Below are 19,306 nucleotides of genomic sequence, written 5' to 3' on the forward strand. Positions count from 1 at the left end.
AATCATTATCCACTTGAAACCCTTTTCATTGTTACCTTGGAAACATAAAAACAACGCTTTTGGAGCGTGACGAATCAGTCAATGGATTTTCAAGGATTTTTCAGGTGGCAACTTATCTAAAGATGTTTTCAGTCTAATACTCATAATGGAGTCCATCAAAACGCTTTCTCTTCAAAAACAACTTAGAGGTCCACCTTTCTGAAAAACTTATGATTAAAAATTAGTTTACACAGGAAAGCATTAGTTTAGTGAGCTTTAACGACTAATGAACAAATTCAAAAGCTTACGATAACTTTTTATGTTCATTTTTCTTTTAAAAGATACCCGCAAGCTATACTTTTATTTGACAGCAAATACATATTTTACGGAGAGTCAGAAGGTTTTACTTTAATCATTTAAGACTTCTCTGATATTCGCCGCTCTCCATAAAATCCTTCTTTTCGACCTAGTATTTGTTCTCAGCCCACCTATCAAATAGTGCTATTTGATCAACACCAGAAGAAGTTACTACTTGTTTTGGAGACAAATCTTTAACTCTCTTACTCAGACTAGGTTTACACTAGAGGAGAGTTTTCCGGATTCGTAAATGTTTCCGGATTCATCAATTTTGGAGTATTCGGATTCGTAGGCGTTTACACTGAAAGGATATTCGGATTCCTGACCGTTTACACACAACGACAACTACGGGAACATTCGAAATGGAATGGTTACCAAGCCCAGTGTTGTTTCGTCGTTCGATCGACAAAGTGAAAATGCCTCCCCCTAAAAAGGCTGGAGTAGATCCAGATGCCACTGAGGCAAATTTGAGTTGGACAGATGCCAAGCAGTCTACGTCGTCGGCGATTAAGTGTGGCTGACGTTAAACTCCCTTGCAATAATAATTTGCGTTTCTTCAGAAACAAGATTTGGCAACCGGAGACCGCCAGCAAAATTAGCACAGATCCATTTTGGTTTCACCGCAAACTCAAAAGATTGCAGATGGAATTAATATCCGGATTCGAGAAAAAAAAGCGGTTACAAGACAAAACTTTCCGGATTCAAAAGTTATCGGATTCAAAGTTCCCACTTTAAATTCCGGATTCAAAATCTCCGGAGACACGACCAAACCGGGAAGTTTTTATTTCGGATTCGTCCACTTTCGTGTAAACGGCAGAATGAATCCGGTACTAAAACGTTTCGGATTCATCATGAATCCGGAACAATTTCCTCTAGTGTAAACCTAGTCTCAGTTATGGAAATCATTGACGAATTGAGTCAACAATTTCAGCACCATGACGAACACTTTCTTACGATTGGGTTTTCATAAGAATGTCCATTAAAAACCTAACTTTTTGACATCGAATGATCGTGAGACTTAAATATATCTCAATCAAAGCAGCTGATATCAAGTGATAAACCATGATACCGTCCGAAATTGAAAAGGTGTGTCCAAATAAACTAGTGACCAAAATCAAACGGAAGCGTCTGAATTAAACAGTGGTGTTCAAATTCAGACAGTAGTGTCCAAAATTGAGAAATAGTGTCTAAAATCCAACAGTAGTGCTCAAAATCACTTGTGTCTAAAAGCGAATACTTGCGGCAAAACCCGGACACCTGAGGCGGATCCAGGGGGGGTTCGGGTGGTTCGGTCGAACCCCCCTAAATTTTCCCTCGGGTGGTTCGGTCGAACCCCCCTAAATTTTCCCTCGGGTGGTTCGGTCGAACCCCCTAAATTTTCCCTCGGGTGGTTCGGTTGAACCCCCTAAATTTTCCCTCGGGTGGTTCGGTTGAACCCCCTAAATTTTCCCTCGGGTGGTTCGGTTGAACCCCCTAAATTTTCCCTCGGGTGGTTCGGTCGAACCCCCCTAAATTTTCCCTCAAAATACTGGAAATCATGTTTCCGAAAAATCTCACGGGGGAGCATGTCCTCGCACAATTCTCCGAACCCCCCTTGACAAAATTCTGGATCCGCTCCAGGGACACTGGTTTTTAGAATCGAACAAGAGAGTCAAAAATCGGAATATTTTGTCTTATATCAGGCACTGGTCTCCAAATTAACCCTTAATCGGACAGTTTAAAATAATATCAAAGAATAAAAGCTATGCTGACAATTTCGGATTAACTACCAGCTATACAATTATGTCCAAAATCGGACACTAGCATTTAAAATCACTAATTTCTAAAATCAGACACTGGTGTCCAAAATCACCAAAAAAATGGTGGCTTAAACTAAAGACTAGTGTCTTTCGTGGAGAGTGGGACACTGGTGTCCAAATCAAAGGATACCAAAATCGGACACAAGTGAAAAGTGGTATATTTTTTGCTGGACCTGACCGCAGGTATCGCACAGCGGAACAAGGGTATTGTAGCTTGATAAGAAATAGCACACAAACTACAGTTACAAACATGACAGTAAAACGCATGTTGGAAAATAAGATTAGTAAACTTTACTTGACGTTTCGTATGTTTCGACATACATCTTCAGAAGTGACAGTTACACATGGCGACTAAGTTTAAATTTAAGATAAGTAACTAATTAACATAACAAGTTTACGTATAACAACAAACATGAAACATATGTGTGAACTGCGGTTATGAGACGTATATGAGAACGATCCTTCGCAGTCTAGCACTATTTGAGCAATAGTGAAAATCAGACCTGAAAAAAAAAAAAAAAAAAATTTCAGGCCTGTACGGGATTCGAACCACTGACCTCTGCGATACTAGTGCAGCGCTCTACCAAATGAGCTAACAAGCCAACTGGGAGCAGGCCATCAAATTAATTCGATGTAAACCCGTAGATGATAAATCAAACAACAACAAACATATGAAACATATGTGTGAACTGCGGTTATGAGACGTATATGAGAACGATCCTTCGCAGTAAAGCACTATTTGAGCAATAGTGAAAATCAGACCTGAAAAAAAATTTCAGGCCTGATTTTTTTCAGGTCTGATTTTCACTATTGCTCAAATAGTGCTTTACTGCGAAGGATCGTTCTCATATACGTCTCATAACCGCAGTTCACACATATGTTTCATATGTTTGTTGTTGTTTGATTTATCATCTACGGGTTTATATCGAATTAATTTGATGGCCTGCTCCCAGTTGGCTTGTTAGCTCAATTGGTAGAGCGCTGCACTAGTATCGCAGAGGTCAGTGGTTCGAATCCCGTACAGGCCTGAAATTTTTTTCAGGTCTGATTTTCACTATTGCTCAAATAGTGCTTTACTGCGAAGGATCGTTCTCATATAAGTTTACGTATGATGCACCATCCTTACAGTAGAGACAAGTTTAACAAGTTTAACAAGTTTACTAATCTTATTTTCCAATGATGCGTTTTACTGTCATGTTTGTAACTGCAGTTTGTGTGCTATTTCTTATCTAGCTACGATGGCCAAAGAGAAAGAACTTTCATGATAGGGATATTGTAATTCCTAGAATAAGCGCCGGTTTAGTGGGCCGAAATTTGAAATAGTCTTCCTCTCGAATGAGTTTTCTCCTTCTCTCCTTCCGTTTCTTGATGAAGTTTAGCGATGAAGTTTAGTCGCCGATTGTAATATTGCTGAGGTCATGGGTTCAAATCCCGTCACATGCCTGAATTTTTTTTTTTTCAGGCCTTGCATTCATTACTGCTCAAGTAGTGTTTTGTATTACTGCGAAGATCGCTTTGATGTTCAAGCTCTTGATTATTAAACAAATTCTCCTTGTCAACACCTTAAAAAATGTGTAGAGAACAGTATGGAGAATATGCATACATTGATTTTAAAATGCTCTTACGAATATGTTTTCCATTTCCAAACTGGAGACTGGTTGCAAGTCGAAGGACTTGTTGTACTTATAAAATCATTACATATCATCTTCCGGTCTTTGAGCAATTTTGTTTGTTCTTGTCTATCAGCAAAATCAAACCTTTACAAAAATCCTCCACATGAGATTTTCCGATCTCAACCGTCATCCCATATTTTTTAAAACTTTTAAAAGTTATAAAAAAAAACTGAAAAAAAAGTAACAGGACTTTCAGCGGAAATTAAGGGCGTGCGCTTTTTTTGTGGAGGCCCGTTCTGGTCAAAGTTGAAATGATAAAAATGACCCAAAGTCAGTTTTTCAAACCCATATTTTAATATTTGAGGGACAAGTGCGTCTTTTCATGGGTCTTACACTATATTTTTGGTGTATTACAAATAAATTTAGCAGCCGATGAATTGTTTTTAGGTAAGTCATTAATTTTTTTAAGAGGCAGCATCCCTTTTTCACTCAAGGCGCGAATTTTTCACCGAATTTTGAATAATTTTTACATGTGAGATTTTAAATAACTTTTGGCATTAGCGCTGAGAATTATTTTTCGCGGTATCATGAATAATTTTCACGGTGTCATGAATTATTTTTCACGGTATCATGAATTATTTTTTCAAAATGTAGCGAATTAATTTTTGGTCCTACAATGAATTGCGTGCTTGGCTCGAGCTAGTGTTGACTTCCTTGGCAGCCATTTTGAATTTTGTTTTGCCAGAGGAGCAGTAGGGCTTTCCAGGTGAATGTAGAGGTGAAACTTTGTCAGAAAAGGAAACAAGAGGTTTTAAACACTTTCTTACAAAATTTGAAAGGAACACTGGTGTCCAAAATCAAAGGATACTCTACAATCGAAATCAGACAGTAATGTGTTACATCTGATTGACACATGTCTAAAATTGGACACTAGTGTCTGAAATGAGAAATCAGACACTACTGTCCGAAATTGGACCATACTATCTAAAATTGGACACTAGTGTCTCAAATTTGACACTCTCGTCTAAAACTGGCCACTAGTTTTTAAAATCAGAAAATTGTCTAAAATCCAGCTTTACTATTATAGTTTACTATTATAATACCATACTATTATTTAGTATGCTTGTAAATCAGTCGTTTTTTAATACTTGTATTGCCAGAACTGATGATATTGAATAAACCTATAATAAACTTGACCGTCTAAAATCACTCATTAGTGTCTCAAAATCAGACACTAGAGTCTTAAATTAGATCCTATTCTCTAAAATTGGACAGTAATATCAAATATCTGACACTTGTGTCCAAAATGGGACCCCAGTTTCTAAATTAAGACAGCAGAGTCAAAAATCAGATGCTAGTGTCATTAGACTTCTGTCAGTGCCCTATTTCCTGTCCAATCTGTTGAATGATACGTGGGAGGGAGTAGCTGCAAAAAGTGTCTAGGTGACTAACTAGATGACTGCCTGAAAAACTATCTAAATGATTGACTGACTAGCTAGATCCATGGTAATAAATCAAAGAATACACCAATTGAAGGGCAATCCTAGCTTAAACTTACACCAGACAAGGCAATTCAACTTTGGATTCACAACTTTAATTTCAATGAATAAAGGCTGATAGTTTCTAAAGAAACTGTTTGGGGCTGCGTCAGTGGGGGTAATGAAATAATTTCAATATATCAACAAAGTTGAAATGGTAAATTGGCCACCGTTATGATTATAAAAGCTGACGTTTCAAGCGTTAGCCCTTCTTTACTTTCAGTGGTTCTGGAATAACAGTTTACACAATGAAATTTATACCAAGGTTTTAATTATGCTATTTTTTGAAACATGACATAAATAAAATGTAAAAGATTACTTGTAATGAATATTTCATATGATTAAATACCATTGATAATAAATTAAAATCTTAAGCACAGTCAAACTGAGTTTTAATTTTAGAACTTACTTCCTCGCTATTCCACAACTAATCTTTGGCACAAAGTTAAGCTAACAATGCATAGAATTAGTGAGAAAATTTAACAGATCCCAGAAAAGGAGAAATCTCTCTAAAATTACCAGTAATGAGGTCAACTTCTTCTTGACTGGGTAAAAAGGACAGTCCTGAGACGTTTAGTGCCACAAGAGAGGGACATGATAAATTGATGTGGTCCATAAGTAGTGATGTACAAGATACAACATGAACCTCTCTTAGGTGTGCACCACTCAGATTGAGTTGACATGGGCCATAACAATTCTTCAAAGTCAGAGACTCCACCAAGCCACACTGCTGGATCATTTCACCTATTGGGCAATCAAGGTTGCAGTATTCTAGTGATATATGATGTGCATTACCACTAGTAAAGAGAATTGCATTGAGATTGCATTGCTTTAAAATCAAATGGTCAATTTTCACTGGATGTGATTTATTCTTGAAATACAGCCTTGTGAATTCTGCTGGTTTCACATGGTCTAGCCTTCTTTCAAAGTTCACTTCTAAATATTTGACTGTATCGGCATCAATGCTGACTTTTCGGAGATAGGGTACATCATTAAGTACAACCTTCTTGACACTGTTTGACAATATTGACACAGCTTTCAAGATGGTTGATCTTGTCATTGACTTCTTGATAATGAACTGTTGAAGTTTAGGACAACGGACATCAACAGATGTCAAACGTTCACCATTGTCATATATGGTAATGTTTTCGAGTGATGGAGTAGAAATATGGTCAAGTCGTAAAGTTGGCCAAGACACCTCAAGCTCCAACACTTTGACATCTGGATTTCTAATCAAAAGACCAATAAGTTCAGCTTGGGTGAGTGCATGGCATCTTCTGACTTTCATCTCATGCAAGAAGCTGGCTGAAATTCCTCTGAAGTTGTGCACTTCAACACATAGTGAGAAATGCAGAGTTCTTAATGCCGGTGCCTCAATGTTCAATTCACTGACAGATGTGCATGCATTCATGGTTAGTTTTTTCAGGCATGGAAATACTAGATGAAATTTTGCAAAATCCCCCACTTGGAAAAGCTCAACTTCCAGCAGTGATTTAGAGTTTAACTGCAGAAGATGCCGAGATGGAAGACCATAAATTTGATCATTGCCATAGCCAAATTTTCTCAGTCCTTTTAATTTCTTCACCACATCATGCAGATCAGCAGACTCCATTTTCACCCTTTCTAGCAAAAGACAAGTTATGTGGTGACTGTACTTGGAAGACATGATACCCTTAACTGTAGCTACAGAATCACCCTTGATAACTGAAAATTGCAAGCCAAAGGTTTTCACTTGTGGAAAATCTTCTACTGTGTACTGCAAATCATCTTGGTTGAACAGTCCTTCTGATGTTAAGGAGGCCTCCAAAAATAAATTCTTGAGGGATTTTGAGCATCTTAACATTCTAAGTAGTTTTTTCGACCATATCATTCCACTTATTTCAAGGCTAGTCAAAGCTTTCAGATAAGAAACATGAGCGAGGAGCATCTCAGAGAACAATTCGTGGCATTTCTGAAGCCGAATGACTTTCAAAAGATGACCAAATCTTTTGAGAACGTTTCGGAATCTCACTAGGGTTATGTTCTCGTGGCTGCAGTTTCTGAAATTCACCAGTGTAATGTTTTGCCAAAGTGCAGGATCAGGGTTAGCAAATATGATTTCTCGCCACTTCTTACATACTAAGCTTAGAGATAAGAGATCGTCGCAAACAGGATTTAAGTTCTTTAAAATGGCCAACCACAGTTCTGAAGGTAATGAGGAATGAAATGCATCTGAAAGACGGCGGTTTTCCAGCTCAAGCGAAGTCATGTTTTCAGCTGTTTTGCCCACTTTCCGGGAAACTTCATATGTTTCATAACAGCCCACAGCCGTTTCATTGTTTATCTGCAAAGTGAAGTCCAAAATTGTAGCGCTCACATATTGCTACCTTGTCACAGATAATCGAAGAAACATTGGTTTATTCCTCGTCTTATTACAGATATATCCTAATCGTAGCACAGGACACCGCCATGTTTATTTTCTTGCCTCGTTTGCAAAATACAAGTAGTTTACTTTCTGTGACAGGCTGAGTATGAACTTCTATGCCGATTTTTCATATGTTCAAATAAAAAATCTGAATTATAGAGGCTACGTGGGAACTCCTATCCATTACTTTAGAATAATGTTTGGGAATTTCACATTATGTTTTTTTGAAGAAATCTGATGATTCCTACTTAAAACTAAGTGTTCCCCCCACCTCCCCACCCTGCTTATCATTTTTTCGCGCATTAGGCGGGAGTTCCAAACTAAACCCACCATCTTTTTTTCTGAAGACATGTATGTGAATATTGATTGGAATTCAGAAGGCAATGTTTCGTTCTTCCTTCGTAGAGGATACTTCCAACCCATGGTCACCGTCTTCGACGTACATAAACGTTGGTTCCTTGCAAAATATTGTGAATTTTGCGGAAAAGACTGGTCATATTGATAGGGTAACCGAAATTACTTTTAATTAACAATCTAAAGAAGCTCACTTGTTAACCTAATTTCCACATTACCATATAAATTAAAACAAATATTTAGTGGCCACAAATAACAGGAAAGAGAAGAAATTTACTATTTCAAACGCTATTGGCTTAATTGTCACAGGAATGGATAAACCTTTTCATTTTGTTGTTTGCTTTTAATTGAAGCTGCCTATGAGAATTTTAAGTTTAACTAATCGTTTTGATTTATTTTGCTCTCTATTTTATGAGCAGAAAAATGTGAACATCGAAGGAATTCGTAGAAAAGTTGCGATGACATCTCCTTCAGTATCTTTAATTAGATTGCTGAGAGAAATCTCAAGACTTGGCAAAGCTTTAGACAAGGTAATTTTACTACTAATTTCCCCTACAACGGTCCTTTTCAGGACTTCTCTCAGTTGTATTAATAGACTGCATGATCATGTCTTAATCCTTGGTTCCAACTAGCTACTGTACAAAGTAACTTGTTGCTTTGACCTGTCTTTATATCATGTGGAACTCACAACCAGATGTGTCCTGAGCCCTTAAACTCCTAGAGGTGATTAACACGTAACTTCTCCCTATAATATCCATCCATTATCCAGCAAGAAGGTGATGAGGATACTCAAACCTATCAGGTAGAAGTTGCTATCTTGATCTACAGTTTTAACATCAAATTCTTGCATGTAATTTACCAGGAAGTATGTAGCAGCTTGAGGGGAGAATTAATCATCAGATTTTGCAAGTTAAGGGGTTAAACCTTCAAAGTTAGAATGGTGTCAGTTGTTTGCTTCTCCCTTAAATGTACGTCACTTAAATTTTAGGTAAATCTTGAAATTCAATGCCATTTAAAGGAAGCTGAAACAAGGGATGTAACCCATGTTGACATACTTGGTAAGTTTATTTTGACGAGTACTTGTAAAATCGATTTTCTAATTATGGTCATTAAAATTACACCATATGCGAGATAAGCTCAAAGGTTCTTGCAAGGCTTTTTGACAAAAACTCCATGTGTATTGTGAATGCTTCCTTTGCTTTATAATTGTTTATTCTTTTGTTGAATGTGCAGGAAGTAAGTGTCAACAGTTAGAACAGTTGTCCAATCAGTTGTCTGTGATTATTGGGACAAAGGATGAGCTTATCTCAAGACTGCAGCAACCTTTTGTTGGAGAATACCTGGAAATAGACGCTGCACATCACAAGTAAGAATTCAGAGAACCTTTGTATTTGCTCAGGTACTTTTGGATTTTTCAGAAGTGATTCAGGAAATTCTTCAGGAAAGGCTTCAATGTGGTTAAAGCAGAGGATCAAAATTTAAGAGACAATCAAGAAACAACTTTGTGTGCAAATGAGAATCTTCTAGGCTTCAATTGTTTGAAGTTTGCCCATTAACTTTTAGACTTACCTAGACTCCTGTGAGGTCTTGTCAAATTTGATGGCCTGCTTAGATTTTTGCTACAAGCTCCAAAGATTCACTGTGTTCTTTTCACCATTCATTTTATTTATTCAATGTCTCATGCTCAATATTACTAATTGTTTATTTCAGGAACACAGCCGAGGTTCTGCCCATGATAGCATCTAATTTAGCTAACTTTCCAACTCTGCTGGAGAACATGACATGGATAAAGAACTTTTCACTTGCAGATGGTCAATTGGTTGGTACAATTTTTTTTTTTGCCATTGAAATTCAACTTTTGTTATACTATATTGATTCAGATTTTTCCCAATCATTACAATTTTTATTGTATTCATAATCCTATGTCTGGTTTTTATCAAATTAATGACATGTGTTCATTTGACTTTGAATGTGTCTTTAAATTTTTTATGTATAACAGAAGTTAACATAATTTAACACTTCCAATGGACAGTTTTGGTGCTTTTTCATTCAGTAGAATTGGTAATATTGAATTATATATAATCTTTGGAGAGAGTGAAACTCAGTATTTACTTAAATATTCAAACATCTTACTTTATAAGCAACCTTGTACATTGGTAACACTATTCTTGAAGTTAACCAACAAGCTCCTTGTCCCCTCAGATCTTTCAAATCCCTGATTATGAGATAATTAATAACCTGTTGAGTAAAAAAAAAACTTGCCTGGTTGTCCCTAAAAAAGTGGTGGAAATTTATTTCTAAAAAGAATTTTAAGTTTTTGAAATACCTCCCCATTTATGCATATTTCAAACATCATCTATTCCTAGCTTACTGTCCTGACCCATATTGAATCATCATTTGCTGAGATTCAAAGTTTCTACCAAGCATTGTGCCAGGGTCGTAATCTCATGTCACACCTACAGGAAGAACATGGCAAACAAAGGGATTTAGCATAAACAAATGGATTCCTAGCAAATGAATCCTTACACTCCACTGTAGAACTGCAATAAAATGGAGTGAGACAATGTGGACAAACACTTATTAATGTAAAGAAATTACTTTTGAGAGAGAGCAAATAAATGAACAGATAATGAAACAACTTTTGATCAGTCAGGGATAGCATTTAATGAGTAAGAACAGGTTCTTATTTTCTCTCTTTCTATTTTACCTGCAAATACATCCATACATTTTTCAAATAAGTGCAACTGCTAGAAGTAAACGTGTTGTAAACTAAAATTGGGATGCTTTCAATGAAAAAACATGGAAAACACATAGACAAGCAATAAAGTCAAGAAATTTTCTCAAAGCACATAACAGGTGACACTTTCCAGATAGGCACAGTGTACACATGCATTTGATCATGGTTGCATCCTATCAGTGAGAAAAATCAGGAGGCGGCAAGGCCGAGTGGTTAGGGTGCTGGACTTGTCATCCGGTGTCCCAGGTTCAAGTCCGTCACCCTGCCATTCACTGGATTTATTCTTGGTTGCCCCTAGTTCAAGGTTGATGTCTATTAGGTTGTTACTTAGTTTGCACATAAGAGATAATCTAGCCTGTTTACGTCTTAATTGCAATGACTCCCATCCGCGTGTTTCAATAAGTTCTGTTACACTGCTTTCACGGCGATAATTATTCATGCAAAATCTAGCGGCTTTCCTCTGAATCATCTCAACAGCATAGGTGTCCTTCTTGTAATATGGATCCCAGATTTCGCTCGCGTATTCCAACTTTGGACGAACACTTGATTTGTAGAGAGTTTCTTTGACATTACGAGAACTGTTCCAAAAATTTCGTTTAACCAATCCAAGCACTTTGTTCGCATTTCCAGTGATGTCGGAAATATGTTCAGACCATTCTAAGTCCTTCGTTAAGGTAACACCAAGATAAATTATGGAGTTTAACTCCTTGGCTGCGCTCTGTAAATGGCCCACTGGTCTGCCTCATGCCAGTGGGGATTTTTAAGCACTAAGTCTACATTGTGGCTGAAAAGCCCCTTAGGGGGAGCTTTAATTTATTTACTTATTTATTTGTTTAAAAGTTGACGAGCTCAGGCAGCGAGTCAAGTGCGTTAATGTTTAAAAAGTATTTGCTTATAATTTTATGCTCATTATCTCAAAATCCCAGTATTAAAACGAAATACCTCAAAGGTATATTTTGGTGTAATTTGTTCTAATTGGCTCACGATTAAAGCTTCCCCGACTGCCACTGGAGAGACTGAAAAATTATAGTTTCCCGCTCCTTTGTTACGCTGTTTGTTACAACTGCAACGGTGGTATCATTTGGCGAAATATCTCGGTCTTAAATGTTAATATTTTAATCTGAAAGTATGTCTCACATAACATATTGAGTCACGCAAGGATTTTAATATTTTGGCTTTTGTTGATCGATCGATGTTTCTTAACTTTATCAGCTATGTGACCGTGATTTATCCAATAGAGGACAATTGGTAGGCTCACTTGAATTTTAGGGCTCATAGGTAAATCAAAACGTCAGCAAATGTATTTGATTCCTTTCTGAACTTCTCAGCTACAGAAGTCAGAATCTGCCTCGTACTCAGACATCCCTCTGGGTGCGCAAAGGAGGAAAGGAGTGCGTGGTCAGACAACCTTTGTCTTAGCACGATAGTAATAAAAGCTGGGCAGCCTATAGTCCTTCGTGCTTCGCACTCATCATTCGCCGCTGGCGCTTCGCGCTCATTCCTCTGAGTCAGCGCGGAAGTGGCGGCGCGGATGGCGTCAAAACGTTTACTGGGTCGCCCAGGGAATGAATTTTGTGACCACGCCCGGCTAGATCAACGGCATTTTGCACGGTTGATACAAGGACTCGTGAAAACGTCCATGTACAATGATTAGAAGGTTTGTGCTGGTCCACATAGCCAAAGGAACAGCATTTATTATGGCCACTAGGGTGTGTCTTCTCCATCTTTTTCGCCAAACAGCCATGACTGCCATATTTTGATAGTGAGTCGAGATCGCCAGTGATGCGCTTGTAAAAAACCACTCAATCACAAGCTGAACTGAAGTATGAACGGTAAAAGACTGCAGCAATCCTAGAACAGAAACGTGTTCTAAATAGACAAATTTATATAAGTACAAAAATCCGTTAACAGACACTATAGCAGTTGATTCATACAACATGCTCATGATGTTAAGATCTGCCATTAGTCTCTCACGGCGAGGCGTACGAAAACTTCCCCAAGGAGCTGATTTTCTTTTCAAAATACTATGACAAACATGATCGATGACAACCATGGTGCTTCGTTCGAAGACTTCTGCTGCACCGTGAATTATTCCAAGGATGGCCATGGATCGTAGGCTCTCGAGATCAGCTTGCAAAACGCGTAGCATGACGGCTGTGCCAAGATACAACGGCGACAGTAATACATAGGAGTATCCTGGATGTGTGATGTTCCATAATCGTTGTACGCAAATTCGCGAAATGATCTTAAGTGCAACCCCAATGAGAGGTGTAAAGAGTGCTATCAGTAGTTTTCCCTCTTTGGTTTGTTTGTTGAACAGAGGATAAATGAAAGTGGCTACGACAATCGCTAATACGAAACAAAAACAGCCTGGCATTATCATTTGTAAAAATAGAGTCATTCTGATTCTCCTTGATGGAAAGCAGAAGTGTTTTGTTAAGAGATAAACTTGCAAGCATATGCTGATAAGAAACAAAGTATTCAGTGGAATCTTTTGTAATACGGAGAGTCTGGAATGAGATATTCCCAAAGATTGTAGAGCCACGCGATAGATTGCATCGAAAACATAAACAAGAAGGGAAACCAGAACTAGTTCTTTTTTCACTCCTAGTAGCTGATACGGCCGAAAGAGAAACAACATTCTTACAAAGCTCCACATGTAAAGAAAAGCACATGAAATTATTGCGGACAAAGTTCTCACCCACTGCACTGAGACTGGAATTTTTGGGGAGTAAAATTCACAATTGTGTACGGTTTTGTAACATAGATATGAGATAAACATGTAAAGTAAGCCGATGACGGCCGCTGTTAGCAGAGAAATCAAAGCTCCAATGTACATTGATTTCAAAACTGTGCAGAGAGCGGATGGTCTGAGTTGCTTCCAAGACATTGCAATGTCTTCATCTTGTCCGCTTTCTTGTGTTTCTTCGATTTCCTCCGGTGAACATGCATTTATAACCCTTATTTGATGGCGACTGCTCGTGAGAAATTCAGAGGTTCTGACTTCCTTGTCGCTATATTCCTGATAAATAAGCTCATCAACAGGATGATGGTTCCACTCTAGACCTGTACTTTGTAAAGGATCGTAGCCCAAGGAATCTTCTGTGAATTCAGGTTCTTGTGGATTATAATGATCTGCTACTCCTTGGGTAAAACTGAACACGATGTGGCCAAACACCTCTATCAGTGTTCTGCCGCTCATTTTTTTGCTTTAAGATAATTCCGTGTGAATAGGTAAATCCTGGAAACGGTATTCGAAAAAGTTGTGGCTGCCGAAATATTTAAGACTTTTCCATCGAGCCAAATTTTTTTCACTAATATGCATAACAATTGAAATCGCGTGGAACGAAAACAAAAGTCTTTTCAATCCTGACTAAGGCACCGGCTGAAACGTAAGTTAGGTGTGTTATTCGCTAGTTATGGGATTACGCCCATAACTAGCGAATTAGGAGGAGCCAAGAATTATATCCACGTTCAGCCGTTATTTGTTACGCTGTAAAAGTGGGCATTGCTCGAAGGTATCGAAAGTTCATTGTGTGAGGAGCAAGCGTCTTTGTGTTGCCTGTGGAGGGGGCATTTCGAAAAACAATGCTCGGACACGTCTCGTGTGAAACTGAACACAATGTGACCAGAAACACCTTTATCAGTGTCCTGCTTTTTTTAAGTTAATTAGTTTGGTGTACGGTCGTAGTTACCGTTTCCACCAATAGCCAAAATTTGATGGAGAGAAGATACTGAAATCGAATGAATACTATTGGAAAGTAAAATTCCAAATATTTGTTTTATATATCTTTAACAGCTGGATGACTGACAGATTCTCACTTTTTATGGACACTTGTCACTTTGAGTGTCTTTTATGATCACTTAGTCTATCACAAGCGAAGGTAATTTAACATAGCAGTGACTCCCTTTACATTAATGAATATACCATCAGAGTTAAAACTATTTCTCTAGAGTGTTAGTTTAGTTCCATTCTCAAATACAGAAAAACTCAACTGGTTTATTCAATAGCTAAAAGACCCGAGAGAGTACAAATGAACCAAGCAAAATGAAAAATTTAAACGGAAAGATTATGTATTGGTAAAACTAATACAAATCTGAAAATTTCAGTGAAAGTTGTACTGAGACTAACACTGCCAGCTACGAAATAATCGGGGCCTGTGACTCCTTTGTCGTCATGTTCTTGATAAATTAATTCATCAACTGGAAAGTAATTCCATTCCAGACCTGTGCTCTGTAGAGGATCGTAGCCAAAAGCCTCTATGGTGAATTCAGGTGATTCTGGGTTGTAATTCTCTGCCACGTTTCGTGTAAAACTGAACACGATGTGACCTAGTATTTCTATAATGCGCATTGTTTTCTTGGTGAAGTTATACGGACATAGTTCTCTGAGGTCGTTGTTACTGCTTTCGCAACCGTTCAGTGTGTTGTATGCCTAACCAAATTTTTTCCTCAACTGAATAAAGGCTGATAGTTTCGAAAGAAACTGTTTGGGGCTGCGTCGGTGGGAGTAACGAAATAATTTGGATATATCAACAAAGTTGAAATGGTAAATTGGCCACCGTAATGATTACAAAAGCTGACGTTTCGAGCGTTAGCCCTTCGTCGGAGCCATTTTCTGCCTTTAAAAGCACACACAACCCACAATTCCTCTATTCGCTCCGACGAAGGGCTAACGCTCGAAACGTCAGCTTTTGTAATCATTACGGTGGCCAATTTACCATTTCAACTTTGTCGATATATCCAAATTTTTCCTCAACTGTTTTCCTAATTTCGAAAATGAGGTATGGTTTGTGATTCTCCTGTGTTTGGGGCTCTGTAATCTTTGGTAGTACCCGAAGAGATTTCAGTATGTTCCGATTCTTAATCGTCACGGCTCAGTCACGCTTTCAGTTGCAAATGGAAGTGAAATAAGCTTGGTGACTGCAGATTTTTATCTTGCAGTTGATTTGCATAAGCAGGACCGAGCTTTGCCTTGAACAGGTTCGAAACAAAATAAAACACGATTTGGTACCGAAAGTATCGCCAGCGCAGCGTAAAAATAGGCTAAATATTCAAGCTCGTGATCTTCTCACAAATCCTTTTATCAGCATCACGCATATTTTGAACATCTCTGGTATGTGTTCGAGAAGCTTACCAACTGCAGCCATTCTCCATTAAATTAGACAGCGTGTCTAGGGAATTAGACATGATTAAAGTTTATCTGTGGGACCCAATCGATCGCACAGCTGAAAGATTCGAGATTGTGACGGAAAAAATAAAAGTAAGTCACAAATCGATTTCGGACACACGTGAAACTGTAAATATTGAAAAAAAGGTTTGCTTCTGGAACGCAAACAAAGGGCATTTTTGAAAAATTTGAGCTCGGGTATGCGCATGGCCGAGTAAAAGATAGGGCCCCCCAGGTTTCAAAACGCTCCGCTGCCTCTCACTTTACTTCCATTTATGTTCATCCACAGACCTCATTGAAGACAGTCATAGGGGTCATCGATTGCGTCTCCTTTAATAATAATAATAATAATAATAATAATAATAATAATAATAACAATAATAATACTACTAATAATAATAATAATACTAATAATAACAATAATAAACAGTTGAACGTGAAGAAACACTTAGCTAGAGGCTAGTTTATAGGTTTTCCACCAAACAACTGAAACAAATAATTCAAATTGAAAATAACATTATTAAGAATCCCAACTGGCCGAAGGCAAACCAGTTGGCTATATACAAGCATGGCCGAGGATTCGAAACTCGGCCAAGTCACTATCGGAACACAAGTTTTTTTTTTGCGATAGGTCATGTTGTTAACCTCCCACACGTACCCAAGTTTCAGTTATACATTTTACCGACGTGTTTTGATCCTACAATCTAGAAGAATCGGAGATAACATAAACACACCATAACAACCAATTTCACGTTGTGTTTTCTCATTTTTTATATGATTTTTTTTGTCTTTATTTTAGATCGAAACTGCAGTTAATTTTTATTTATTTATTTTTTTAATTTTATTTTGTTCCTGTTGTTCTAGAAGTCACTTATATCATGTCCAGCAGACAAACAGACGCTGTCTATTTCTTTTCATTCTTTGTCATGCTAATCAAAAATCATTCCTTTGTTTTTATTTCTGTTAACTTGTATGCGCGCAGTTCATTCTGAAGTCAGTTTGTGATGAACATTTCGATGAAAGGCTGTTTAATCTTAACGAATAAGGGTAACTCCAATCTTATCATAGGTCTAAATATTAAAAAGCTCTCAACTAGGATTCAGGGTTAAGGCAAAACGTAAGAGGCTTCTAAGGCAGTACAATGTGAACAATGGAGTAAAAAAGGACCAGAAAGCTGCGTCTGACTGGTTGGGTATAGAGCAATTTGCAATGTAGTGTCGGGAGTAATATGGGATTGCTCTAGTTCACCTTTACTTTTCTCTGTGATTGGTCCAGAAACCTCGTGCCATCTTCTTAACCAATCAGATGCAAAACTAAAGGCAATTGCGTCATATTTCTCAAATTTCTGAAAATAACGGAAGTGGCCGGAGTAAGGAAACTTTATTTACCTACCGTGTTCAGTTGAACGGCATTTTACAAGGCTGATCAGCTTCATTAAGTCGCCCATGTACAATTTCTATCAGATAATTGCTTGTCCACAAAGCTAAAGGCACAGCATTTACTACCCCTACCAAAACGTGTCTCTTCCATCTTTTTCGCCAAACAGCCATGACAGCAATGTTCTGATAGTGAGTCTCGATTGCGAGAGATACGCTGGTGAAAAACCATTCAATCACCAGCTGAACTGAGGTACGAATGGCAAACTCCTGCAGAAGCTTTAGAAGTGAGCTATGTTTTAAGTAAATGAGCTGATACAAGTACAAACCACCGTTAACAGATACTATACCAGCTGATTCGTATAACATGCTTATGATAGCGACATCAGCCATCAGTCTCTCACGACGCGGGGTTCGAAAACTTCCCCAAGGAGCAGATTTTCTTTTCCAAATAACATGAAATATGTGGTCAATGACAACCATGGTGCTACGTTCTATGACTTCTGCAAAGCCATGGACTATCCCAAGAATGGCGATGGACTGCAAACTGTCTAAATCTGCTTGTAAGACTCGAAAAATGATCGCTGAGCCGAAATACCAAGGTACCAAGAGGACGTATGAATATCCCGGATGAGTTATGTTCCATAACCGCTGAACGCAGATTCGGGAGATCGCTTTGAAGATAACTCCACTCAGGGGCGAAAAGAGCGCAATTAATAATTTTCCCGTTTCATTTTCCTTGTTATACACGGGGTAAAGAAACGAAGTTGTGAGGATGCCAAGAAGGAAAGCAACCAAGCTTGGCAACAATATTTTTAAAAGTATATTTAGGCGCCGTCGTTTTGATAGTATCCTGAAATGGTTTGTGAGAAAATAAAGTTGCCAACATGCACTAAGCAAAAATAGAGAGTTGAGTGGCAGCCTCTGCAATGTTGATATCTTCGAATGAGATATTCCATAGGCTTGGAGGACTACACGATAAACTGCATCCAAAGAAAGCATAAGAAAGGCAACGAGGATCAATTTTCTCTTGATCCCTTTTAACTGGTATGGTCGGAAAAGGAAGAGTGTAGTTACAAAGAACCACATGTAAAGGAAAATGCATGCTATCACTTGAGACAATGTTCGAATCCATTGTATTTTCAGTAGAATGGAATCGTTTGAGTTAAATTGGCAGTTGAGTACAGTTTGATAAGAGATGTAGGAGATCAACAAATAAAGTGAACCTATGATGGTAGCAGCCAGCGGTGAAATCAAAGCTCCAATGTACATTGACTTACAAACTGTGCGGAGAGCGGATGGTCTGAGTCTTTTCCAATCCATTGCTCTATCTTCATTTTGTTGCTCGTCTGGTATTTCTTGGTGCTCATCTGGTAAGCAGGCGTCTAAAACTCTCACGTTAACACTGCCAGCTACGAAATACTCCGGGCCTGTGACTCCTTTGTCGTCATGTTCTTGATAAATTAATTCATCAACTGGAAAGTAATTCCATTCCAGACCTGTGCTCTGTAGAGGATCGTAGCCAAAAGCCTCTATAGTGAATTCAGGTGATTCTGGGTTGTAATTCTCAGTCACGTTTCGTGTAAAACTGAACACGATGTGACCTAGTATTTCTATAATGCGCATTGTTTTCTTGGTGAAGTTACACGGACATAGTTCTCTGAGATCGTTGTTACTGCTTTCGCAACCGTTCAGTGTGTTGTATGCCTAACCAAATTTTTTCCTCAACTGTTTTCCTAATTTCGAAGCTGAGGTATAGTTTGTGATTCTCCTGTGATTGGGGCTCTGTAATCTTTGGTAGTACCCGAGATTTCAGTATGTTCCGATTCTTAATCGTCACGGCTCAGTCACGCTTTCAGTTGCAATGGAAGTGAAATAAGCTTGGTGACTGCAGATTTTTATCTTGCAGTTGATTTGCATAAGCAGGATCGAGCTTTGCCTTGAACAGGTTCGAAACAAAATAAAACACGATTTGGTAC

The 19,306-nt window shown here is 38.2% G+C and overlaps 4 protein-coding genes across 4 annotated transcripts; 1 reads left to right on the plus strand and 3 right to left on the minus strand.

The window, feature by feature from the left end:
• Nucleotides 1-5,320: 5,320 nt before the first annotated feature.
• Nucleotides 5,321-10,274, minus strand: LOC111341296 (uncharacterized). The gene is made up of 2 exons (XM_022948256.2): nt 10,178-10,274; nt 5,321-7,609 (listed from the first exon to the last, which is right to left on the minus strand). Exons 1-2 carry the CDS (start codon nt 10,196-10,198, stop codon nt 5,753-5,755), a joined length of 1,878 nt encoding a protein of 625 aa, XP_022803991.2. The 5' UTR covers nt 10,199-10,274; the 3' UTR covers nt 5,321-5,752.
• LOC111341297 (uncharacterized) lies at nt 8,002-11,733 on the plus strand. Its single transcript, XM_022948261.2, has 6 exons — nt 8,002-8,196; nt 8,464-8,574; nt 9,033-9,102; nt 9,278-9,410; nt 9,755-9,863; nt 10,411-11,733. Exons 1-6 carry the CDS (start codon nt 8,074-8,076, stop codon nt 10,537-10,539), a joined length of 675 nt encoding a protein of 224 aa, XP_022803996.1. The 5' UTR covers nt 8,002-8,073; the 3' UTR covers nt 10,540-11,733.
• LOC148722523 (uncharacterized) lies at nt 9,091-19,201 on the minus strand. Its single transcript, XM_088736895.1, has 2 exons — nt 17,344-19,201; nt 9,091-10,282 (listed from the first exon to the last, which is right to left on the minus strand). The coding sequence occupies exon 1, from the start codon at nt 18,951-18,953 to the stop codon at nt 17,349-17,351; it is 1,605 nt and encodes a 534-aa protein (XP_088593021.1). The 5' UTR covers nt 18,954-19,201; the 3' UTR covers nt 9,091-10,282; nt 17,344-17,348.
• On the minus strand, nt 10,684-14,834 carry LOC148722524 (uncharacterized). The gene has a single exon (XM_088736893.1). It carries the CDS (start codon nt 13,981-13,983, stop codon nt 12,370-12,372), a length of 1,614 nt encoding a protein of 537 aa, XP_088593019.1. The 5' UTR covers nt 13,984-14,834; the 3' UTR covers nt 10,684-12,369.
• Nucleotides 19,202-19,306: the final 105 nt, after the last annotated feature.

Source organism: Stylophora pistillata, chromosome 10, assembly GCF_964205215.1.
Source record: "Stylophora pistillata chromosome 10, jaStyPist1.2, whole genome shotgun sequence".
Taxonomy (NCBI): Eukaryota; Metazoa; Cnidaria; class Anthozoa; order Scleractinia; family Pocilloporidae; genus Stylophora; species Stylophora pistillata.

Coding starts and splice junctions, on each gene's coding strand:
- LOC111341297 (XM_022948261.2), top strand. CDS start 8,074: ATGTTTCGTTCTTCCTTCGTAGAGGATACTTCCAACCCATGGTCACCG. Junction 9,103..9,277: donor AACCCATGTTGACATACTTG/GTAAGTTTATTT, acceptor TTGAATGTGCAG/GAAGTAAGTGTCAACAGTTA. Junction 9,411..9,754: donor ATAGACGCTGCACATCACAA/GTAAGAATTCAG, acceptor TGTTTATTTCAG/GAACACAGCCGAGGTTCTGC.
- LOC111341296 (XM_022948256.2), bottom strand. CDS start 10,198: ATGTACAAGGTTGCTTATAAA. Junction 7,610..10,177: donor TGTACAAGGTTGCTTATAAA/GTAAGATGTTTG, acceptor TTCACTTTGCAG/ATAAACAATGAAACGGCTGT.
- LOC148722524 (XM_088736893.1), bottom strand. CDS start 13,983: ATGAGCGGCAGAACACTGATAGAGGTGTTTGGCCACATCGTGTTCAGT.
- LOC148722523 (XM_088736895.1), bottom strand. CDS start 18,953: ATGCGCATTATAGAAATACTAGGTCACATCGTGTTCAGTTTTACACGA.